The sequence below is a fragment of the Xyrauchen texanus genome, chromosome 8 (assembly GCF_025860055.1).
Source record: "Xyrauchen texanus isolate HMW12.3.18 chromosome 8, RBS_HiC_50CHRs, whole genome shotgun sequence".
NCBI lineage: Eukaryota > Metazoa > Chordata > Actinopteri > Cypriniformes > Catostomidae > Xyrauchen > Xyrauchen texanus.
This window is the reverse complement of record NC_068283.1, coordinates 48,183,286-48,206,706: the sequence shown is the minus strand read 5'-3', so window position 1 is coordinate 48,206,706 and position 23,421 is coordinate 48,183,286. Positions and strand designations below refer to the sequence as shown.

The window sequence follows — 23,421 nt, the reverse complement described above, 5'->3', positions numbered from 1 at the left end:
GAATCCGTCGTGGCGCCCATTCTCTGGCAGCTCTGTCACCACGACCAGCCTTATGTGTAGAAAATGTGCCCACAATCTAGTGTTCACCTCTACACACAAGCATTACCGTTCCGTGTCCCCATCAGAGCACACTCAAAAGCGGTTCACGAACCACTCGAGTGTTAGAGTCAATAAATGCGCTCACGAATCGTCGCGCGCCCATTCTCTGCCGGCTCTGTCACGCGGCCAGCAAACACTTCTCTGTATGTAAGTCCCGTGCCCGTGGCTATGCTTGCGCATCACTTAACAGGCGTGACTCTTTCCCCATTCACCTCAATCGGAAGTCACTCACAGAACAGCCTGTCCATGCTGTCTGCGAGCAGTCCAGCATAAGCACAGTAAGCGGCTCACACATTCTGTTCAGCGGCTGTGTCGCGGCAATCAAGCGATTTGGCCATTCACCCTCTAACATTATGCTTCAAAGCGTGGGAAGATATTCAGGGATATCCGAATGGGTGTTAAGCACAATAAAACAGGGCTATTTGCTACAGTTCGATCACCGTCCTCCTTGCTTCAGAGCGCGGCTCGAAACTACTTTGAACACGGAAGCAGCGTGCATGCTTCGTTCAGAAATAACAAACCTTCTGTGCAAAAGGGCCATAGAGAGTGCCGCCTCCCTGAGCGAGTCGGGGTTTTACAGCCGTTATTTTCTTGTCCCCAAGAAAGGCGGCGACCTCAGACCAATATTAGATCTCAGGGTTTTTGAACAAAGCGCTTGCAAAAGACCGTTCAAAATGCTTACAACCAGCAAACTCCTCGCGCATGTGTGCCAGGGGACTGGTTTATTTCTCTCGATCTGAAAAATGCATACTTTCAGATTCAGATAAATCCCGTCACAGGCCATTCTTGAGATTAGCCTCGGCGGCCAGGTTTATCAATACACCGTCCTTCCGTTCGGCCTGTCCTTAGCACCCGTACTTTCACGAAGTGCATGGGCCTGGCTTCGCACCCCTCTTGAGTCAGGGTTTCGCAATTCTGAACTATTTGGACGATTGGCTGATTTTGGCACAATCACATCACGGAGCTTCTGTCTCACAGGACAGTTCTCCTCAGTCATCTGAACAGTTTGGGCCTTGCAATCAATTGGACCAAGAGCTCACTACAGCCCAGTCAGGCAATTTCCTTCCTTGGAATAGAACTAGACTCAGTGGCAATGGCGGCTCAGCTTATCTACACAGCGGCGCCGTGTGCAGCGACTAGCAGCGTCATTTCAGATGAACAGCCTCACACCTCTGAAGAAATTTCAGAGAGTGCTAGGCTACATGGCCTCAGCCGCAGCAGTTCTTCAGCTGGGTTTACTGCACATCGCCCGCTTCAGCATTGGCTAAACACCGCAGCGTCTCGCCGGGCTTGGGCCACAGGCGCCAGCCCATCAAGGTGACTCATGACCTGTATTTCAGCTCTGCAGCCCTGGACAGTGGCGAATGGTATCAGCGGGGAGTGACAATGGGAGCTGTATCTGCGCCGAAAAGTCATCTCGACAGGCAGCGTCCAACGCGTGTTGGGAGCGGTCTCGCGAGGAGCTCTCGGTTTTAGGCCTATGGTCAGTTCAGGAAAAGCTCCTTCACATAAATTGTCTGGAAATGATAGCGGTCGATGCGCGCTGCGTCGTTTCTCCCGGTCATTCAGGGTGACCGCGTCCTGGTCGTTCGGACAACAGATCTGTGGTATCCTACCTAAACCGTCAGGGCGGTGTCAGATCCAGGAACCTCTTCCATCTGGCGAAGCGCATACTGAGTTGGTCCCAGTGCCACCTGCGCTGCGCTGAGGCGACACGCGTGCCAGGCCACCTGAGCGGCGGCCCGGACAGACTGTCCAGAGACAATATTCCCCCAGGGGAATGGTCCTGCACGCTCAAACAGTCCAGGCGTTATGGCACCTATTCGGCAGAGCGGAGATAAACCTCTTTGCGTCCAAAGAGAACTCTCACTGCCCAATATTTTTCTCGAGCGAGGGCGGCTGGCCCAGGACTGGCCCAGGCGCCCGCTTACGCCTTCCCTCCCGTCTACGCTATTGCCACAGGTAATGCAGAGGATCAGGAAGCAGCGTCACTCGGTGCTCCTCATAGCCCGCGTTGGGAGAATCAGACATGGTTCCGGAGCTTACGCAGCTGTCACTGACAGCGCCGTGGGCCATCCCAGTGAGCAGATTTCCTCTCTCAAGCTCGCGGCACAATCTGGCATCCCCACCCAGAGCTGGGCGCTGCATGCGTGGGTGATCAGCGACTACCCGTTGCTCTGCCAGAAGTTCCCTTCCCACTATGTGCTTATGTATTACACAGTCAATGACCCGCATTCTTGCCGGCCAAATATTATTTCCCCACTCATAAGGGCTCCCGGGTCCCCCTTAATTCCCTGGGGCTCATACAGTGGATGCTTGGCGCGCGGCGTTGACAATGGGTTCCGTGAGCGTAAGCTAGCTTACATATCTGAGAGAACCTCTCGTAGAGAACGTGTCGGTTACCTAACGTAACCTCGGTTCTCTCTAGATGAGGAGCAGTATTGCGTAACCGACGTGCTTCAGCGCCACGGCGACTTTTAAGCTTCAGTCAATGAAAACCAGGGTTCCAGCCTACGAACTACAGCTTATATGCACTCTAGTCACGCCCATTTTGGCGGGCTTTGTTGCAGTGTGCGCGGGCGCCTCTCATTGGATGGGAGTTAGCCCAAGCTCATCTATAGGCTGCAGCAGTTGCCGCAGAGCAACCTATGAGCTCGCTAGCTAGCCCGCTCAAGGTCTGCAGCTGCCGCACTGCGTTGACAATGGATACAAAAATTAAGGATAATTTTTTGGCTTCAATATCTCAGAAAAGATGAATCTTTCCGTAGCGTAAGCTAGCTTACGCAATACTCGTTCCCTCATCTAGAGAGAACCGAGGTTACGTTAGGTAACCGATACGTTTTGTGCACTTAATGCTTTAAGTTGGACTATAATTTGTTTTATCGAACATCACGCTCTCGGTGGAGGAGTTTGTGACTGTGAAACTACTACGGGAGATGTGTGTTTTACGCTGTGGAGCGAGCTTAGATCTGTTAGCCTCTCTGGCTAAGTTAGCTCGTGGTTTTGCAGTATTGTGACATCGTCGTGGGAAGGACCGCAGACACGTCGTTTGATTGCTGTATGAGAGGAGCCTACATCGGGAAGAGTTTCACTGGCTGATGCAGGTGTTTTCCTTCCCCGGAGACCGTTTGGTTATGAGTGCTGGACGGACGAAGTTGTTTAACCCTCGCTGTGCCGCTGCAGACGGAGTTCGCTTGACGAGAGAGAAAGTTACAGACGCGGTAGGATCTGTGTCTTTCACTTTACTCGAGGTTTTTTCACTCTATGAGCTCCAACAGTAAGCGCGCCAACGATTAATGCAGGCCTGCTAAAAGAACAAAACTAAAAGAGTGCACTCCGGTTATCACAGACTATTGACTTTATTAATCCGGTCTTTTCATATTGTTTTCTGTTTATTTTCATATTTGTTGTTCAACTGTTATGTGATTTTCCCCCATAATACAATTGGAAGGAAACTGAGCCATTGCGTTCTTGTTGTTTATTTCATCACATGCCCTGTATCTGTGTAGATAAATATTATCTGTGATAATATTTACTTTGTTTTAAAGACCAAGATTAGTTTTTTCCAGTCACTCATTGTTGAGAAGAGAGAGTGAGAATCATAGTGTTCCTAGACAGGTTTATTATACAATGGGATGTCTCCTTCACCATTTTACCAAGCATTAGGGTTAAGAGGGTTTAATACTTTATATGTTGCTGTATAATGTACTTGCCTCATCACGAGCCTATGGTGAAAAGGGTTACATACATTTTTATGTAATCTATACATGGTAATACAAGATAACGTGTTAACGTGAACATTACTACTCATATTAGCAGTTTATTGCATAGTATGAATTAGTTTATTAGTTAGAATAATAATAAAGTTTGAACCATTTTCATAGTAGCATAATAACAAGAACAATAATGACACTTATTAATTTAAATACATATTTAACATGAAGTTACTCTAGCATTATTATTAGCAGTGAACTCTACACCACGCCATGAAGAAACTTCAATTCTGACACATTTGATATGAACTGTATATAAATGTTATTCATGTTAGAGATCGGGTGTTTTTCATATATTCACAGTGTGCATCTCTTCAGACACTACTACTGTGCACACATTGGAGAAGGGGACGTCTCACTTAATGTCTTCTGCCCAACATGAGCTAATGAAGACGTAGCACACATGAAATACACCTCAACGGTGAAATGATCTGCCAAACGACGAGATCTAATAACATCACACGATAAGTAACTAATGTGACAACAAACACAGATATATCAGCAAAAATACATCAACCAACAAGTTACAACAATACTTTAAAAGTGTAACTGAATAATGGAGATGGAAGTACCGTTATATTGACCTAACAGACATCATAGAAAGTACACTATTTATCTAGAAACACATTTACAAAGAAAGAAGCTTGAAATTCATGTTTGAGGATTGACTGTTTGTCATTTCCAGATATATTCATGTAATGTTTACCACAGACCGCCATAATGAAAACACAGAGAAAAATGCTCATTGAGTCTTCAACAACAGTTGAGAACATGTGAAGATTGGCAGCACTTGTAATGGAGGTGTGTTAGTCAGTAGAACCTGTGACAGATTTAAAGAGTCATATCTGTACAGTCTGTACACACAGAAGCAGCTATTCCAGGAAGAGACTGAAGACACAAAGACTTGAATCATTCACATACAACTCATGAAACATTGCTAAAAGTCCACTAGTATAAATGTATTGTATCTAATCTAATAAAAGATATTTAAAGTATCTGATGAAGGTTATAATCATCTATGCCATATCCCAGTGGCTCTCAATCCCAATCCTGGAGACCCACAGCACTGCACATTTAGAGCCACTATTAACCAGCTGATGACTTCAATCAGGTGTGTTCAATAAGGGAAACTCTTCACTACACATGAAGTAAATGTACAAGCATCTCTCTGTTTTTAACCAAATCTGATCATCTACTGCCACCTAGTGACCATCAGAGTGAATGACTCATGACCACTGATCTATAATATATTATATATAGATCAGTGCACATGACAAACATTGAAGCTCCACTAAAGCAGCTTGTTTCTTTCTTTACTTACTCCACCTCCATCATGTAATATGCATAATAAAACACTTTTATAATACACAAATATTAGATGACAGCCATGACTTTTCAATATATGACCAATATCTGATCATTGAATCTGAAGCATGCAGCACACACAGCTTATTATTATGGTTGTTATTAATATGGTTATTATTATGGATATTATTATGGTTATTAATATGGTTATTGTTATGGTTATTAACTTTTCACAGAATGTGCAAGATGAAGAATCTGACTGGGACTCAGCCAGTCCAGACCAGACATCTAGAGGAAGTGTAGTTCCTCCAGTTGAATGCCCTTTGACTGAAGAACATATGGCCCAGCTTCAAACTGTTATTATGGGAGGGACAAAGATTTAGCTGTACTGAATGTTGAGCGCCTTCATTCTTAATTTACAGATATAATCAGAAACTTAACAATGAATCGTGACCAAATCACTGCATAGGCAGGAAATACATTATTACCAATACATTCAGATTAAAACATACAATCAAATAAAATAAGTTTGAATAAAATCATAATTTACTGTTTAAAATATAGTAGCATTGCTCATATTTTAAACTGTGTTGAATTCAGTGTCAGAATGGATGACTTGCAGCAGGACTGTTGAATGAATTATAGTTGTGCATGTGTTCTGTAGGACACAACTGGTGTGCAAATCTTGTGCTCTGATGCGTCTGCATGCACTCGTGGTCCAAGTTCTGACATGAGGAGGCTTGTGTCCCTGACCGGTCAGACACTTCATGATACAGGGGGCAGTTAGGGGCAGGTGTCTCCCTCTCACTTATTCACAAGTGGTTCAACAATACAGCTGACATCATCGTTTCCCCATTAAATGACCCAAAACTAAGCGGACGTGTAGAAAGTTTGTATGACATTTACATTTACATTTATTCATTTGGCAGACGCTTTTATCCAAAGCGACTTACAAAAGAGGAAGAACATCAGCGAATCATCTTAGGGAGACAGTGGTACAAAAAGTGCCATATTACAAAGTTTCACTATCATCATAATAGTATACAAAACAGATTTAAGTGCAACAAGAAATGTAAATATATATATATATATATATATATATATATATATATATTTTTTTTTTTTAGTGACCGGTTAAGTGCTTTTGGAAAAGATGTGTTTTTAGCCATTTTTGAAGATAGAGAGTGAGTTAGCTTCTGGATTGAGTTGGGAAGGTCATTCCACCACCGTGGTATGATGAAACTGAGAGTCGGGAAAGTGTTTTGGTGCCTCTTTGTTTTGAGTGCGACAAGGCGGCGTTCCTTAGCCGACCGCAGGCTTCTGGTGGGAGCGTAGCTCTGCATAAATGTTTTTAGGTATGCTGGAGCAGACCCAGTGACTGTTTTATATGCCAGCATCAGGGCCTTGAATTTAATACGTGCATGAACCGGCAGCCAGTGGAGAGAGACAAAGAGTGGTGTAACATGTGCTCTCTTAGGTTCATTAAAGACCAGACGTGCTGCTGCATTCTGGATCATTTGGAGAGGTCTAATAGCACATGCAGGAAGGCCTGCAATGAGAGCATTACAGTAGTCCAGTCTAGTTATGACAAGGGACTGAACGAGCAGTTGTGTGGCATGTACAGAGAGGAAGGGTCTTATCTTCCTGATATTGTAGAGTGTAAATCTACAAGATCTTGCAGTTTTTGAAATGTGGTCTGTGAAATTTAGCTCATCATCAACGGTTACCCCTAGATTTCTGACCGTTTTGGAAGGCGAAACTGTAGTTGGACCCAGCTGCACGGTGATGTTGTGTTCAACAGCAGGGTTGGCTGGAAAGACAAGGAGTTCGGTCTTGGCTGAGTTGAGTTGAAGGTGGTGTTCCTTCATCCAGGCCGAGATGTCTGCCAGACAGGCAGCGATTCGAATGGTCACTGTGGTGTCATTGGGCTGGAAAGACAGGTAGAGTTGCGTGTCATCAGCGTAGCAGTGGTAAGAGAAACCATGTGACTGGATGATGGGTCCCAGTGATGTTGTGTATATGGAGAAGAGAAGTGGCCCAAGCACTGATCCCTGAGGTACCCCAGTAAGTAACTGGTGTGGCTTGAATACTTCCCCTCTCCAGGCTACCTCAAAGGACCTTTCTGAGAGATAAGAGTTGAACCAGTCAAGCACAGTTCCAGTGATACCCAGTTTAGAGAGGGTGGAGAGTAGGATCTGATGGTTGACTGTGTCAAAGGCAGCAGAAAGGTCCAGTAGAATCAGAACGGATGATCTGGATTCAGCTTTCGCCTGTCTCAGCAACTCGATGACAGACAGCAGGGCAGTCTCAGTGGAGTGTCCACTTTTGAAGCCCGACTGATTGTCATCCAGCAGCTTGTTCTGTGAGAGATAGGCGGAGATCTGATTGAAAACTGCCCTTTCAAGTGTTTTTGCCATGAATGGGATGAGAGAGACTGGTCTGTAGTGTTCTATCTGTGTGGGGTTAAGTGCAGGTTTTTCAGCAGTGGGGTTACTCGAGCCTGCTTAAATGTAGTGGGAAAAGTGCCTGCAAGAAGGGATGTGTTAATTATGTGTGTAAGTGCCGGTAGGATGGACGGAGAGATGGCCTGGTATGACAGTTGTTATTGTTCATTTCTCTTGCTCACTGTGAGGTCACATGTCATTTTAGACATCATTTATCTTAAATCATCTATAGAAGATCAGAAACTATTTCCTAGAAACTTAAAATCAAAACTTTCAATTTCCTGAAGAAAATCTTGTAGGAAGTTGATGATGGCTGTTTCACGGGTCTCATACTGTTCCCTTCTCCGATAGTTTGGGAAGAATGCTTTACATGATCAAATCTGCATCAGCCGGTGACACAAATGCATTTTCAGGTACTGAGAGCATCTTTAATAAAGATGTTTATCTCTTGAACTTTATATCAGACGTTTTAGATGAAACATGCAATAACGGCCATGTTCAATGATAAGAACAATAAAAGTTGATACTAATTCATCAAACGATAATCCTAATAATTAGGGCTGTCAATCGATAAAAATTTGTAATCGAATTAATTACATGGTGTCCCGATTAATTAATCGCGATTAATAGCATAAACAAATATTTGCTGAGAAAGCCCCTCATATAACAATAATTCAATATATAATGATTATACATATTTATATCAATATATTTATACATAGTTATCTTTAAATATAAAAAATTATATATATATATATAAATGTTCAGATAATTAAAATCCATTACATTCCTGTAGCAGAAGAGTTCATCATTGATAAGATGATATAAAAGCATCTTTAGAATACAATGTATTGTTTACTATCATATTATTGATCATAAGTCAATCATTGACACACAGTTCACAGTAATCCATTACACAAGTGAATTTATCAGTCAGAGATTTATTATGATTTCTTTAAATTAATGCTTACAAAACTTTTACATCTAGAGCCAAGAGGAATATTAAAACAAACAACAACAAAAAGGAAAATAAATAAACAGTTCAATAAAAATATCAAATTGTTTACATATTTCAATACACTTTACAGCTTTATTGTTACTCACATTGGAAATTGTTCTTAGGTGTTGCTGAACCTCTGAATTAAAAATAAAACTAATGGTTTATAACCACCATACTTACATTTATGAATACTAAACTTTGCCAACAAAAGCAGAACATTAATGAAATAATATTCCTTATGAAGAGACATGTCACAGCTAAAAACAAAACGAATAAAACCTTTTCAAATCAAAGTTGACAACTGGGAATAATATGATCTCGAACAATCCTGCAGAAATCAGAGCAAAACAAGTCGAGTCGGGACATCTCCAAAATAAATGAAGAAATGTTTCCTCCTGCAGACCACAAAATGTAGGCCTACAGAATATATCCACATCACAATTAAATCTCTCTACAAGAACATAATTAGTGAGGTACTTATAAATACGTTTGAAGGAAATGTCTTTGATTTTAATTGTGATTAGATATTTATGGAGTAATTTCTGAATTTTGCAGCATCTCAACCCTGCGTCAGACATGCTTGTGTCGCGTCTCGGGTGTGTTGCGTCATAAACATACAATGTTTAGGTCACTGTGTCATTAAATATAGTTTAATACTCAATTTTAAATGCATCTTGAGATCCCTTCATGTATTTTGAACGCAAGAACGCCCACTGGAGTGTTTCTTCACTGTATAAACTGTGTGTTGCTCATACAGCTGAAGTTTCACTTACTGCCCTCTGGAGGAAACAGGTGGTTCAAATATTTGAACGCGTTATTTTTGTAAAATTAATCGCACTGAATTAACGCGTTAAATCGACAGCCCTACTAATAACACAAATATAATCTGTAATAATGAGTAGAGGACAGCGCCGCAGAGTTTGTGACATTTCATCTTTAACCAGTAAATGAAACTCAGAACAATTCACAAACCAATTCAACAATTACATACAGATGTCTCAATGAATAAAACATAATGTTCCTATGAATGATACCTGATCATCATCATCATCATCTGCACTGGGGACAAACATATGTTGGCACAGTCCTGAATGCTCTGAAACATGTGCACAAAACTGTAGACTTGAAGACGTCATACGCTCAGATACCCCCCCCCCCCCCCCATACCTCAAACTGTTAACCTAGCGTCATTTATAACTGAGGGGATTCAGATTTCATACTAGAGTTAATACAACTATTAGTATATTTATGAGTGCAAAAACACTGATTATATAAATACAGCTTGTGATGAGCACAACCATTATTAATAACTGATTATCAAAGGAACGGCTCATCTATGGAAACGTCACCAAGTTATTCTGCATTTATCTTTCCTCTCTTTACAGTTTCCCTCAGACTATGAGCATCATTTCCCATAAACATGAGATGTTCAAAGTGTGTGAGTATTTAATGAAGGATTATAATGATTATATTTGGAAGGTTTAAAAGCAGGGTTTAATTATTATTCTTTAAAAACCTGCATATTATTTAAGCTTTAAAGTTTTTAAATGTTTTATTTTTACAGTAATTGTAGGATTTGTTGTCACTGAATCACTTTGTTGCCATGATGATGTAATCTAACAAAGACAATGATGGTGCACTTCTACACAGCCATCATCGAGTCCATCCTCACTTCCTCCATCACTGGTACGCTGCTACTACTGCCAAGGACAAGGGCAGACTGCAGCGTGTCATCCGGTCTGCAGAGAAGGTGATTGGCTGCAATCTGCCGCCGCTCCAGGACCTGTACGACTCCAGGACTCTGAAGCATGCTGGAAAGATTGTGGCTGATCTCTCCCACCCCGGCCACAATCTCTTTGAGACAGAAGGTCCATCAGGACAAAAACCTCACGCCACAAGAACAGTTTCTTCCCCAAGTCCCGGGACCCCCCCTGACACTCTCCACACTGCACCTCTGGCTCTACATGCCACTGTACTTACTCTGCTGCTCTTTTATTTTTAGTCTTACTTTTAATTGATACTGTGTGGACATATTTATATTTATATTGCTTATATTTTAATACTTGTTTTGTATATTTAGAGAATGTGTGACACGCGCCTACAACACCAAAACAAATTCCTTGTATGTGTAAAAAATGCACTTGGCAATAAAACTTATTCTGATTCTGATTGTGTTTATACTTTTTAAATCAGTGAGTGTCTTACTGTACCCCAGACTTTCTCATTTTATAAGAAAATAATAGGTCAAAATTCATTTCAAATGTTCAAACAAATGATGCTGATTCAGTTTAACTGGTTTTGAAACCGGAATATTCTTTTAATAAAGATGTCAACACAATTCTTTTCTGCCTTTTTAGTTTCCTCATCCCAGGAATGATGTACACACAATAAAAGAAGATCACTTATGAAACCGCTGGATTTGTAAGAGTAGGTGTTGATGTCCTGGTCATATCCTGCTCTACTGGAGACTGAGAAACAGCAGGAGAAATCTGACCCTGAGCTGCTGAATATGACCGAGGCTTTGAGTCAGAACACTAATAAGATTCTGTGCTGCCGTCACGACATCTGGATATTCTCTCTGCTAAATGTGACATGGCAAATAATAACACGAGATGACCAAGATACACGTACATTTACTGTGAGCACCGTAAAAGAACTTAAGAAGCTGTATAACACAGGGTTAAGAATATAGGGGACGTGAACATTTTAAATTTCAAAACTAGTTTTTTTTTATATAGACCGAACACATGCATGTTTGTTACGATCATTTAACTTTTTATTTATAATCTATTTATTGTCTTACAGCAGCGAGATCTCCAGGAAAGTGTGGCCCTCCTCCTCGTCTCATTTACCTGTCAATTAAGAGGTGAAATGTTTTGGCTGATACGAGCTCAATGCAAGTCTTTATTATTAGTATATTATTTTATAATACTACAGTGGAACATCTTTGCACAGCACAAAATAAAACTGTAAACTAAAGTCATAAAGAGAATTCAATAATGTTGGGGATGAAATATTTTACATTAGATTATACATTTCACGGGGAATACCTTGCAGTAAATTGTACCTATAGTGTTTTAAACAGACTAAAGGACAATGGAAAGTGTTCATTTGTGCATTTCTGCAACTGAGGTGAAAAAGATGAGAAAACAGTGGCAGACACACACACACGCGCACACATGCGTACAAACAAACACAAACGCACACACACGCACAAACAAACACAAACGCACACACACGCACAAACAAACACATACATATACACACACACACACACACACACTCTAAGCGAATCTCGAAACTATAGCAATGTTATAAATACTCATAAATCAAATAATTTTAGTAGGCTTAGTGTTGTAAATCTGGGTAAGGCAATGACGGGTTTGAACGCTGATTTGTTATGTTCTCACTCAATAATGGATATTTTTTTTTTTTTTCATTTTTAACCTAAAAATATTTCATAGTGCAGCTTTAAGGACACTTAGACAAAGATTTCATGTTTATTTGCAACTAGATAAAAATCAAATGGGGAAATGGAAAATGCACACACATAAATACAGTACACGAGTCAAAACAGAAGGGACAGACTTCATTGCCCTCGTGCTTAATGAGCCTTGGGCACCCAACAACCTGTCGCTGGTTTGTGGTTTGTCCCTATATCAAATCAGTGCCATTTATTCATCCTTCTGCCCCCGTCCATACTGCGGTCTGTGCACACCACTGGCTCCATGAACAGGGTCAGTCGACAGTTTCACCATCAAAAGTACCATCAACAGCTCCACGAACATCTCCAGCAGCAGTTCCACGAACATCTCCAGCAGCAGCAGCTCCACCAACAGCTCCAGCAGCAGCTCCACGAACATCTCCAGCAGCAGCTTCACCATCAAAAGTACCATCAACAGCTCCACGAACATCTCCAGCAGCAGCTCCAGCAACATCTCCAGCAGCAGCTCCACCAACATCTCCAGCAGCAGCTCCACCAACATCTCCAGCAGCAGCTCCACCAACATCTCCAGCAGCAGCTCCACGAACAGCTCCAGCAGCAGCTCCACGAACAGCTCCAATAACAGCTCCAATAACAGCTCCAATAACAGCTCCAATAACAGCTCCAGCAGCAACAGCTCCACCAACAGCTCCAGCAGGAGCAGCTCCACGAACAGCTCCAGCAGCAGCAGCTCCACCAATAGCTCCAGCAGCAGAAGCTCGACAACGAACTCCAGCTAAAGCAACTCCACCAACAGCTCCAGCAGCTCCACCAACAGCTCCAGCTCCACCAACAGCTCCAGTAGCAGCAGCAACAGCCCCAATAACAGCTCCAATAACAGCTCCAATAACTGCTCCAATAACTGCTCCAGCAGCAGCAGCAGCTCCACCAACAGCTCCAGCAGCAGCAGCTCCACAAAGAGCTCCAGCAGCTCCACCAACAGCTCCAGCTCCACCAACAGCTCCAGCAGCAACAGCTCCAGCAGCTCCAGCAGCAACAGCTACAGCAGCAACAGCTCCAGCAACAGCTCCACTGCCATTTGCATAAATATAGTCCTTTAACTTGGAAAAAAAGGATTTAGATCCACTGCTTGCTTCCTTCTGACTGTGTGATGTAGATTTATCTTCTAACTCTTCTCTTAAGTTTTCCTCCATCTCCTCCCTCATTCTCTCAATCCTCTTTTGTATTTGTCTCTCCTCCTGGTGTCTTCTCTCATCTTCCTCTCTCCGTCTCTTCTCTTCCTCTTGTTTAAATCTCTGAGCATCTTGATACATCTGATGAGTGTAATGTCCTCCTCCATTCTGCTGTATCATTGTGTCAATCTTCTGCAGTAGTTCAGTCACCAGATCTCTGTTATTCTGATCTTCATTATTAAACACGTGATATCCGCCTCCACACTGCTGAACTAGAGATGTTAATGCACTGTTCTCCTCAATGAGTTTATCAATACTCTGTCCTTTCAACAGATCTCCATAAGTGAAGAGAATGATGGAGTATTTTAACACTTCTTTTCCAAACAGTGTTTCAATCATAGAAAGAATCTTCTCATACTGCTGAATGAATCTCATATTCAGAGGAAACACGATGAGAAAAGCGTGCGGTCCAGGACTGGATAAATAAACACTTCTCCCAATCTCAGTCACGAAATCTTCAGGTTTCATGTCTGTGTCAAATAATCCAGGTGTATCAACTACAGACACATTTCTGCCTGAAACATTGCCGTGATTCTCTGAACATTTTCTGGTCACTGAACTTCTGCTCATCTGAGATTTAAACACTTTCTGTCCCAGTATTGTGTTTCCAGCGGCGCTCTTTCCAACGCCACTTTCACCCAGGAGTACAATTCTTGTCAAGTTCACTAAAGAAAGAAAGAAAGAAAAGAAAACCCTAAATACACAGTTTGGAGATCACCATAAAAATGCCATTATTCCCATTTTATATTGAAATCTCAATGTCAATACACTTATGAGAAGCATAATCTGCTATGATATATAACAGTAAAGGAAAATATAGTGATTTTTAGTGATGTCCGGTTCATAAACTAATTATTCTATTGAAACGTTTTTTCAGTGCACAAGTCAAACCAGCTCTCGAAATCGGACTGAATTGTTTGAAAGAGTTTGCGTCTCGAGTCAACACTGATCCACACATTACTCAATCATGACCTGTCTCTCGGACATACTTGACACTCCTTGAAATGGAGTCCCTCTCTAACGGACGTGTTATTCCACGATATTGAGATAAATTAAATCGCCTATCAAGCAACATCCGCATCTCGTGAACCCGTGAGATGAGAGAGGAAGAGTACCTGCTAGAACACGGTCTTGCAATGCCGAGTTCTAGTCCGTGGAGTTCCCCCCTGTCTTATTGTGCCTAAACCAGGCGGGTTGGTCAGGTTTTAATCTGATTACAGGAAGGTGAAGTGTCATGAAACCTGATTCCTTCACTGTGTCAATGATGGAGGATTTTGTAGATTGTGTTGGTGCAGCTTCGTTTGTGACAAAACTGGACCAGTTAAAGGGTTATGGGCCACTGTCTTAAACAGCCCATGCTTCAGAGATTTTTGTGTTTTTCACACAATATAACTTTTTAAAATACTCGGTTATGGCCTTCGGAATGTGTTGTCCACCAGACGCATTCTGACGCTTATCTTGACGACATGATGATTCAAATGCATGGAGTGAGCATATTAAGTCATCACGTACAGTGTTTAGTCAGCTAGCAAAACATCTAGGTTACGGATGTAACCTCTGTTCCCTGATGGAGGGAATGAGACGTTGTGTCGGAGAAGCGATACTAGGGGTCTCTCTTGAGCGCCGAATATGCCTCTGATCCATTGAAAAAAGGCCAATGAGAAGTTGGCAGACAGTATTTGCATACCCCGCCCCCGGACATACGGGTATAAAGGCGAGGCAAATACTAGAGTTCATTCAGGATTTTTCTGAGGAGCCGGAAATGGTTCTGATCTCTACAGCGGTCCGGCTCAGCAACGTGGCCGGGAAGACACAACGTCTCGTTCCCTCCATCATGGAACGGAGGTTACAGCCTAGACGTTCTCCGTCTGTTGCTCTCTCCACGTTGTGTCGGAGAAGCAACACTAGGGGTCCAATTTAAATCCGCCATGTGCTGAGCCGTGTACGTGTTCTGCTGACACAGGAGCGGGCAGGTATTTGTTACGTGCCATACGACCAGCTGTGTCAGACTGCACGTGCCCTTCCCCAATGCCCCAGAAAAGTCGTCGGAATCCTTATGGTTACCCTAGGCAGGGGAACAAGGCAACGCTTGCCAACATGGGAATGGGCCAAGCCTGGCTGGGCCTCTTTTCTCTCTATGTTTCTCGCATAGAGCAATAGACAGCCAGGGCCCTTACACGCACTGAGGGAAGGGGGTCTTACCCAATTCCCATTCTTCCAGGGGGGAAAAGACCCTGCGGAGACCACCCCTGCCCAACTGGGGAGGTACGGTGGTGAATACATCACATGTGTTTTTAGGCGACACGTGGAAGTGGCGCGGTGGCAGATCCAGCCTCAAAGATGGTGGAGTTGCTACACACGGCGACTGGGGGGCAGCCAAAACTTACCCAAGTAAAACGCACTGTTTTACCTCAAGCGAGGGAAAGGGCGTATATGAAAGCGATTCACAACGGCCAGCCCACCAGCGTGTTACAGAGTTATACTGGCTCGGACCTGAGAAAACACGGGATGAAACTGACTCAACCCTGAGATTGTAGTATCTTGCAAAGGTGTTGGGTGTCGCCCAACCCGCTGCTCTACAAATGTCTGCCAGGGAGGTACCCTTGGCCAGTGCCCACGAGGACGCAACACTCCTTGTCGTGTGAGCTCGGACCCGCAAGGGGGGGGGCACGGCCTGGGTGTGATAAGCCAATGAAATGGCATCTACAACCCAGTGAGAAAGCTTCTGTTTGGAGACAGCGTTTCCTTTTTGCTGTCCCCCAAAGCATACAAAGAGCTGCTCAGAGCGTCTAAAGCTCTGCATGCGGTCCAGGTAGGTATGCAAACCACGTACCGGACACAGCAACGAAGGGGCTGGGTCTGCCTCCTCCCGGGGCAGCGCTTGCAGGTTCACTACCTGGTCTCTGAAGGGCGTGGTAGGAACCTTGGGCACGTAGCCCGGTCACGGTCTTAGGATCACATGAGTGTCTGCCGGACCAAACTCCAGGCAAGTGTCGCTGACAGAGAATGCTTGCAGGTCCCCGACCCTCTTGATGGAGGCGAGCGCGATCAGCAGGGCAGTCTTAAGAGAGAGGGCCCTGAGTCCAACTGATTCTAGTGGCTCGAAGGGAGGTCTCTGGAGGCCCGTGAGGACTACTGAGTGGTCCCAGGAGGGGAACAGGCTTGGCCGGGAGAGATTTAACCTCCGGGCGCCTCTTAGGAACCTGATGATTAAGTCGTGCTTACCAAGGGACTTGTCGTCTACTGCGTTGTGGTGAGCCGCGATAGCAGCGACATACACCTTTAGGGTGGAAGGGGACAGCCTCCCCTCCAGCCTCTCTTGCAGGAATAAGAGCACCGACCTAACTGCGCACCTCTGTGGGTCTTCCGCCCTGGAAGAACACCAATCTGCAAACAAGCACCACTTCTGAGCGTAAAGCTGCCTGGTAGAAGGGGCTCTGGCTTGGTTGATCGTGTCTACGACGGTAGGTGGTAGACCAGCTAGATCTTCCGCGTCCCGTCCAGGGACCAGACGTGGCGTTTCCAAAGGTCTGGATGCGTATTCCAGAGCGTGCCCTGACCCTGAGAAAGAAGGTCCTTCCTCAGGGGGATTCACCAGGGAGGGGCTGTCGCGAGGAGCACGAGGTCCGAGAACCAGGCCCGGTTGGGCCAGTAGGGAGCCACTAGTGACTTGTTCCTTATCCTCCATGACCTTGCACAGCACCTGTGCAAGAAGGCTCACTGGGGGAAATGCATACTTGCGTAGCAACGCGGGCGCATCTGTCCCAAGGGAAGCCTCTAATCGGCCATACCAGAGCGGACAGTGGGAGGTCTCTCGGGAGGCAAGCAGGTCTACCTGGGCTCTGCCGAACAGTTCACAAATCAGCTGGACCGACTGGGGTGGAGCCTCCACTCTCCGCTGGGTAAGCTTTGTCATAACAGTGCGTCCGCTACCGCTACCAGCTTGCCGGGAATGTGAGTGGCACGCAGCGACCTGAGTTGCTGCTGGCTCCAAAGGAGGAGACGACGGGCGAGTCGTGACATGTGGCGGGAGCGTACGCCGCCTTGGCGATTTATGTACGCTACCGCAGTGGTGCTGTCTGACCTGATTAGGACATGTTTGTCTCGAATTAACGGTAGAAACCGCCGCAGGGCAAAAAAAAACAGACAAAAACTCTAGGCAATTGATATGCCAGCGCAGCAGGGCCCCTCTCCAACGGCCCGCGGCTGCGTGCCCGTTGCACACTGCACCCCAACCCAATCTGGAGGCGTCGGTAGTGATCAGGATGCATCGGGACACCTGCTGCAGGGGCACTCCTGCCCGTAGAAAGCAGAGGTCTGTCCAGGGTTTTAGTATTTTTCGGCAGGCAGGGGTGATTGTCACACGGTGCGTGCCGTGGCGCCATGCTCGTCTCAGGACTCGAGTCTGAAGCCAGTGCTGAATCGGTCTCATATGCATCAACCCCAGCGGCGTGGTCGCGGCGGAGGATGCTATATGCCCCAGGAGCCTCTGGAAGAGTTTTAGAGGGACCGTCGTGCCTGGCCTGAATTTGGCGAGGCATTTCAGCACCGACTGCGCACGCTCGTTGGTGAGACGTGCGGACATTGAGACTGAGTCTAACTCCATGCCGAGAAAAGAGATGCTCTGGACCGTGGTGAGCTTGCACTTTTCTCGGTTGACCTGAAGCCCCAAACGGCTGAGGTGCCTGAGCACCTGGTCTCTGTGAGCGCATAGTAACTCTTGGGAGTGGGCTAGTATGAGCCAGTCGTCGAAGTAATTGAGTATGCGGATGCCGGCATCTCGGAGCGGGGCAAGAGCTGCCTCTGCGACTTTCGTGAAGACAGAGACATGCCGAAGGGGAGGACTTTGTACTGAAACGCCTGGCCGTCGAACGCGAACCGTAGAAAGGTTCGGTGTCAAGGCAAAATTGAGACGTGGAAGTACACGTCCTTCAGGTCTACCGCTGCGAACCAATCTAGGTGCTGGACGCTTGTCAAGATACATCTGTGCATGAGCATTTTGAACGGGAGTTTGAGCAGTGCACGATTGAAAACTCGCAGGTCCAAGATTGGTCGTAAGCCGCCGCCTTTTTTGGGTACAATGAAGTAAGGGCTGTAGAAACCCTTCTTCATTTCGGTTGGAGGGACAGGCTCTATCGCGTCTTTGAGTAAAAGAGTAGCGATCTCCGCGCGCAGGAATTTGGCATGTTGGCCGTGCACTGCGGTAAAGCGGACGCCCGTGAAGGGGGGCGGGGGCCTGGCAAACTGAATTGCGTAACCGAGTCGGATGGTCCGGGCCAGCCAGCGAGATGGGTTGGGAAGTGAAAGCCACGCATCCAATCTCCGTGCTAGGGGCACCAAAGGGACGGTTATTTTTGACATACCCGGCGGTGCTTCGCAGCGGTGTGGAGCATTTTTAAATGTCTTTATTTGAATATGTTTGAAAGTGTAGTCCACGATGATGTTAGCAATGCATACTAGTGACGTCATTATGTATGTAATGATGTAAAAGAATTGCTGAACTGATTTTTTGTATTTATTCACTGAAACTGTCAGAAAGAATCGATCTTCCCATCATTAGTGATTTTAGCAAAGTCTTTATCTCTGTTACACATGAACTCAAGTGGCTTATTTTTATTAAACTGCAGCAACTGTAAAACGATAACAACAGTTCAATGTATTATTAAAAATAAACATAATGAACTGTAATATAGTTCATTTTCATATCTGTAGGACTTGCTGCATTGATTAGGGGTGTGACAATCCATCGATCTGGATCAATTTATCGATCCAATAACCAACAATGTGATGTCATTGATGCAACAAGTAAACACTGATGAATATTGTTTAAGATTCACCTTTATTCTTCCATGTCTGTACACATTAATAAACATATTTTATACTTGCTGAAAGATACTGATGAAATAAGCGTGTTGAGATATCTCACAATCTCTGTGACAGCTCTAGACTCTGTTAACAGACGCTTTCTGCCTGTCAATCATTTTTCAATTTGAGTTACACACAATAATGTAAAAATATTATAAACTGATTATGCAAAACAACAACAACACTGGTATCGGATCGGGAAATACTGAGATTTCCGATATCGGAAGAGAAAATTGTTATCGGTTCATCCCTATAAATAATACGCCAATCATATAAGACTCTCTTGTAAATACGTCATATTTTACATACTGTATTAACATCACACACTGTCTGTCTTTTAATGCACTTACTGTTGGGACGCTTAAACTCTGGACTGTGTCTGCCAACTGCTGCTGAAAGACATTAATGACATAAGTGAAATTACTGTGATTATACTTTCAGAATATTCATTTAAGAAAAAATACTCCAATGTAATAATTTTTCACTTTTAATAGTTATAGTTAATATAAAAATAGACTTCTAAAACTCTCTAAAGTGGAAAAAACAAATACATAAAATCAACACAAAATACATCGATGTTTTATACATCTGTCCAAACACAAGCATACTCTTAGTAAAATAAAAGCACAATGGTAGGCTACGCAATATATTTTATCTCTTTTTAACGATTATTCAATATGCAATTCATATAAACATGGTGAAATATAATGATGAACTATACGAATGAACAAAGGTGATTATATTTCATAAAGACTGATGAGAAGACATCTAAAGTGATTCTTACCTGAACTGGACGCCATTTTTCAGCACTCTGAAGTTTCGAAATCGAAAGAATAAACAACAGAAATGTTTCCTGGATGAAGAAGCTCACCCGCGTCACTCAATGTTGCCAATTTAGCGACGTTTTGTCCCTAAAATAACCATCTAATGATCAGTGATCATTTTAGCGACTTTCACAGTCTGCTTTAAGCTATATTCTTCCACATCTGGTGACAGAAAAACAAAGAGCGCAACAGTCTGACCCAGAAGTAAAAATCACATTAATTTATCCCATAGACGAATTTTAATGATAACTTATAAACCTTCAAAGGCAGACCTACAGTGAGCTACGAGATTCATCGATGGTATAATATGCTTCTGTTGAATCTATCTGTCTGCATTATTTCAGGTTCATTGTTAAAAAATTGTGTTTGATAGCGAAATTCATAGTATACAACTACATTACCCATGATACAGCAGAAAAAGATCCACCAATCAGAGAACGTAAACCACGACACGTGACTCGGAGTAACCGCCCATGACGCACTGAGAATGACGCAATCGAGTCGGTCTCCTTTCACGCGAGGTCATGAACTGGATTCCCCTGGCAAATTTCTTATATTTTGTTTACATATTATGTTTGAAAATTGTTATGTATATTTTGATAAGTCACTGGTGATTTGTATCCTTTTTTTGGCAATAAAAAAAAAAAGGTCATGAACTGGAAAATCAAACTTACAATATATTGGCATATAAGATTTCATATCACTATAAAAACATACTGTGTATTTCAGAAACGAAAATGTCTTAGTTCGTCTAAAAAATTATAATAAATAATAGTTATATTTTTGTTGTTGTTGTTCAGTGATCATTTATATATTTTGTTTAATCTAAATGTGCCTGTCCCACACTTTTGAGTCCTTACCGCAACACTGAACAAATGTCATAGTAAATCTAGTTTCTATGGAAACGTAAGGGCGTGTGCACATGACTGACAGGTTCCCACACTAGGTCACTCACAAGATCCAGAAAAATAAGGTAAAGATCATCTTTTCTTCTGAAGTATTTATTGTGTGTCCTTACCATACAGCTCAGTAATTGTGTATTTTGAACTACATCTTAAAAATACATTTATATTACTGTTGAATTTATGTATAGATGTAGGGATGTGCACGTCAAGTATTGGGTTTGCAATAATCATTTGAATAGTAAATATACTATATGAATTTCACAAAGTTTTGCTTTGCTGAGCATATATACAGTGAGATGCCTGTTACATCCTGAACACACAAATTAAACTCACAGTTATAACAGAATGCACTGGGGAGGAGGAGGTCCTGTTAGTCCGGTTAGATCAGGGGTCGGGGGCTTATGGCTTGCGAGCCTCAAGTGGCTCTTTGTTAAAAATCAAGTGGCTCGGGCTCTGGGTATCTCAGCGAGTATTGACGCTGACTATCACACCTGGAGTCGTGAGTTGGAATCCAGATCACTAAGTAATGTCATGGAGATATTAAGATATTATGAGTTGCTTTTTTTAAATTGATAAACAATTGCATTATGCAAAGCAGCTCATTTTTTAATTATTTGTTTTACTTCATTGCTTAGTGTACATGGTGCTGATAGGAAGAACTGGAGCCGGTAAAAGTTCTTCAGCAAACACTATCCTGGGCAGAAGAGTCTTCAGAGATGCTAAAAGTGCTTCATCCATCACTAAAGAGTGCTGGAAGGAGACCGGAGACGTTGCAGATCATCAGCTGGAACTGGTGGACTGTCCAGGACTCTTTGATACTTCACTCTCAGAGAAAGAGATGATAAAGGACATCAGTAAATGTGTGAACATGACGGCACCAGGACCTCACGCCATCATCCTGGTCATTCAGCTGGGTCCATTCACAGAAGAAGAGAGACTCTCAGTGGAGAAGATCAGAGCCATATTTGGAGAAGAAGCAGATCAACACACCATCATCCTCTTCACTCACGGAGATGAACTCACACAAAGCATTGAAGAGACACTGGAAGAGGCAGGAGAAGACTTAAAAGAGCTTGTAGAATCATGTGGAGGACGGTATCATGTGTTTGACAACACAAAAATGCATGAGCGCAGTCAGGTGTTGGAGTTCCTGGATAAAGTCACTAACATGTTACAGATGAACGGGGATAAATATTACACCGGTGACGTGTTTCAGGGTGTGGAAAAAATGCTGAAGGAGAAAGAAGAAGAGCTAAAACACCAGTACAATCAGAAGATACTGGAATTAACAACTGTACATAATGAAGAAAAGTCTCAACTGGAGGAGATCATTCAGAAACTGAAAGAATCAGGGCAGGAGAAAGAACTGAAAATTAAACAGTTGTGTTACGTCCTGAGGGACGTATATTATATCATTGTGTTAGTGATATGTTTGATGTGGTTTACTGTGTGTTGTGTGTCCCTGTGTATTTCCTTGTCCCTTTCGCTCTCCATTTAAGCAGGATAATGAGGCCCATCTGTTGCTCATCACCCATGATTGGCTCAGTCCAGGAATGGAGACTATAAGAGTCCCACAACTCTCTTCACACACAGAGACACACACAGAATATTTTCTCCTGCACTAGTTATTCTATCTCTTGGTCCCAGTTTTTCAATTGTTGTGTGCTAACGTGAGTAAGACAACAGTCTTGTCAGTTGTCTTTAAGTAGAGTTGATTAACAGAATTGCCATTTGTAGTAGTTTAATGTTTATATTCCTTTGGGTAATGCCTTACAGTTGAACGTGTAACTTCAAGTTCATTACCCCAGTTTTATCACAATTTGAATCTATTTAAGTTGTTTGTGTTGTGGGATTATTTAGAGAGGGAGTTAGGGAAGTGATTTGTGTTTTCTTTTCTTTTCCTTTTTGATAAGTCACTTTCTAAACCCCTTTAGGAAGAATGTCTTTTGTTGTTATTTTGGCCGGTTCCACTTGTGAAGTTCTGTTTATCCCACTGTTTTCTTTAATAAACGTTGTTATATTTTTACTATATCACATGTTGTTGTGATCTGTGGTTACTCTGGGACAGGATCACTTTTGCACTCTCTCCAAAAACACTTGTTACACACCTTCCCATGCCCCTAGACCAAGGAAGCTGTGCCGTGAAAATTTGAAGAGCAAGTGTAAAAAGTTTATCAGAACATAGGTGCTTTTATAAGTAGAAATACAACAAGACAGGAAGTGGAAGCATTCATCTAATGAGCGGTATACATGCTGCTTTGGGAAACATTAATAGAAGAAAATGCCTAATGTCCTAAATGTTATTGTGAAACACTGTGTTGCAAAATCTACTCTAGTCCAAATAATAAACTGTATTTTTATATGTATGTTTGTGTTTTCATTTTAATATCAATATGCAATAATGAAAAAATATAAAAGGTTTGTTTTTCCATATTTTCACCGGTATTATGTTTATAGTATACAGTAGAGCTGATCTTTGTTTATGAGCAGTTTACACGTCCTTTAGTGTTATACTCCATCTAAAACCGC

The 23,421-nt window shown here is 43.1% G+C and overlaps 2 protein-coding genes across 3 annotated transcripts; one reads left to right on the top strand and one right to left on the bottom strand.

Moving 5' to 3' along the window:
* Positions 1-12,224: 12,224 nt before the first annotated feature.
* Positions 12,225-20,344, bottom strand: LOC127647580 (glycine-rich protein 1-like). Of its 2 annotated transcripts, none has more exons than XM_052131910.1 (3): positions 19,948-20,344; positions 19,514-19,555; positions 12,225-13,963 (listed from the first exon to the last, which is right to left on the bottom strand). In XM_052131910.1, exons 1-3 carry the CDS (start codon positions 19,961-19,963, stop codon positions 12,360-12,362), a joined length of 1,662 nt encoding a protein of 553 aa, XP_051987870.1. In that variant the 5' UTR covers positions 19,964-20,344; the 3' UTR covers positions 12,225-12,359. The 2 variants fall into 2 exon arrangements, with proteins under 2 accessions (XP_051987870.1, XP_051987871.1); XM_052131911.1 differs by having other exon boundaries at positions 19,514-19,552.
* Positions 20,345-20,502: 158 nt separating this feature from the next.
* On the top strand, positions 20,503-23,105 carry LOC127647600 (GTPase IMAP family member 7-like). Its single transcript, XM_052131957.1, has 2 exons — positions 20,503-20,960; positions 21,528-23,105. Exon 2 carries the CDS (start codon positions 21,533-21,535, stop codon positions 22,388-22,390), a length of 858 nt encoding a protein of 285 aa, XP_051987917.1. The 5' UTR covers positions 20,503-20,960; positions 21,528-21,532; the 3' UTR covers positions 22,391-23,105.
* Positions 23,106-23,421: the final 316 nt, after the last annotated feature.

Excerpts from the sequence above, each read along its gene's own strand:
- LOC127647600 (XM_052131957.1), top strand. The coding sequence starts at position 21,533 with ATGGTGCTGATAGGAAGAACTGGAGCCGGTAAAAGTTCTTCAGCAAAC.
- LOC127647580 (XM_052131910.1), bottom strand. Across the intron at positions 13,964-19,513 it reads AGAGTTTAAGCGTCCCAACA|TGAACTTGACAAGAATTGTA; the intron begins GTAAGTGCATTA and ends TTCTTTCTTTAG.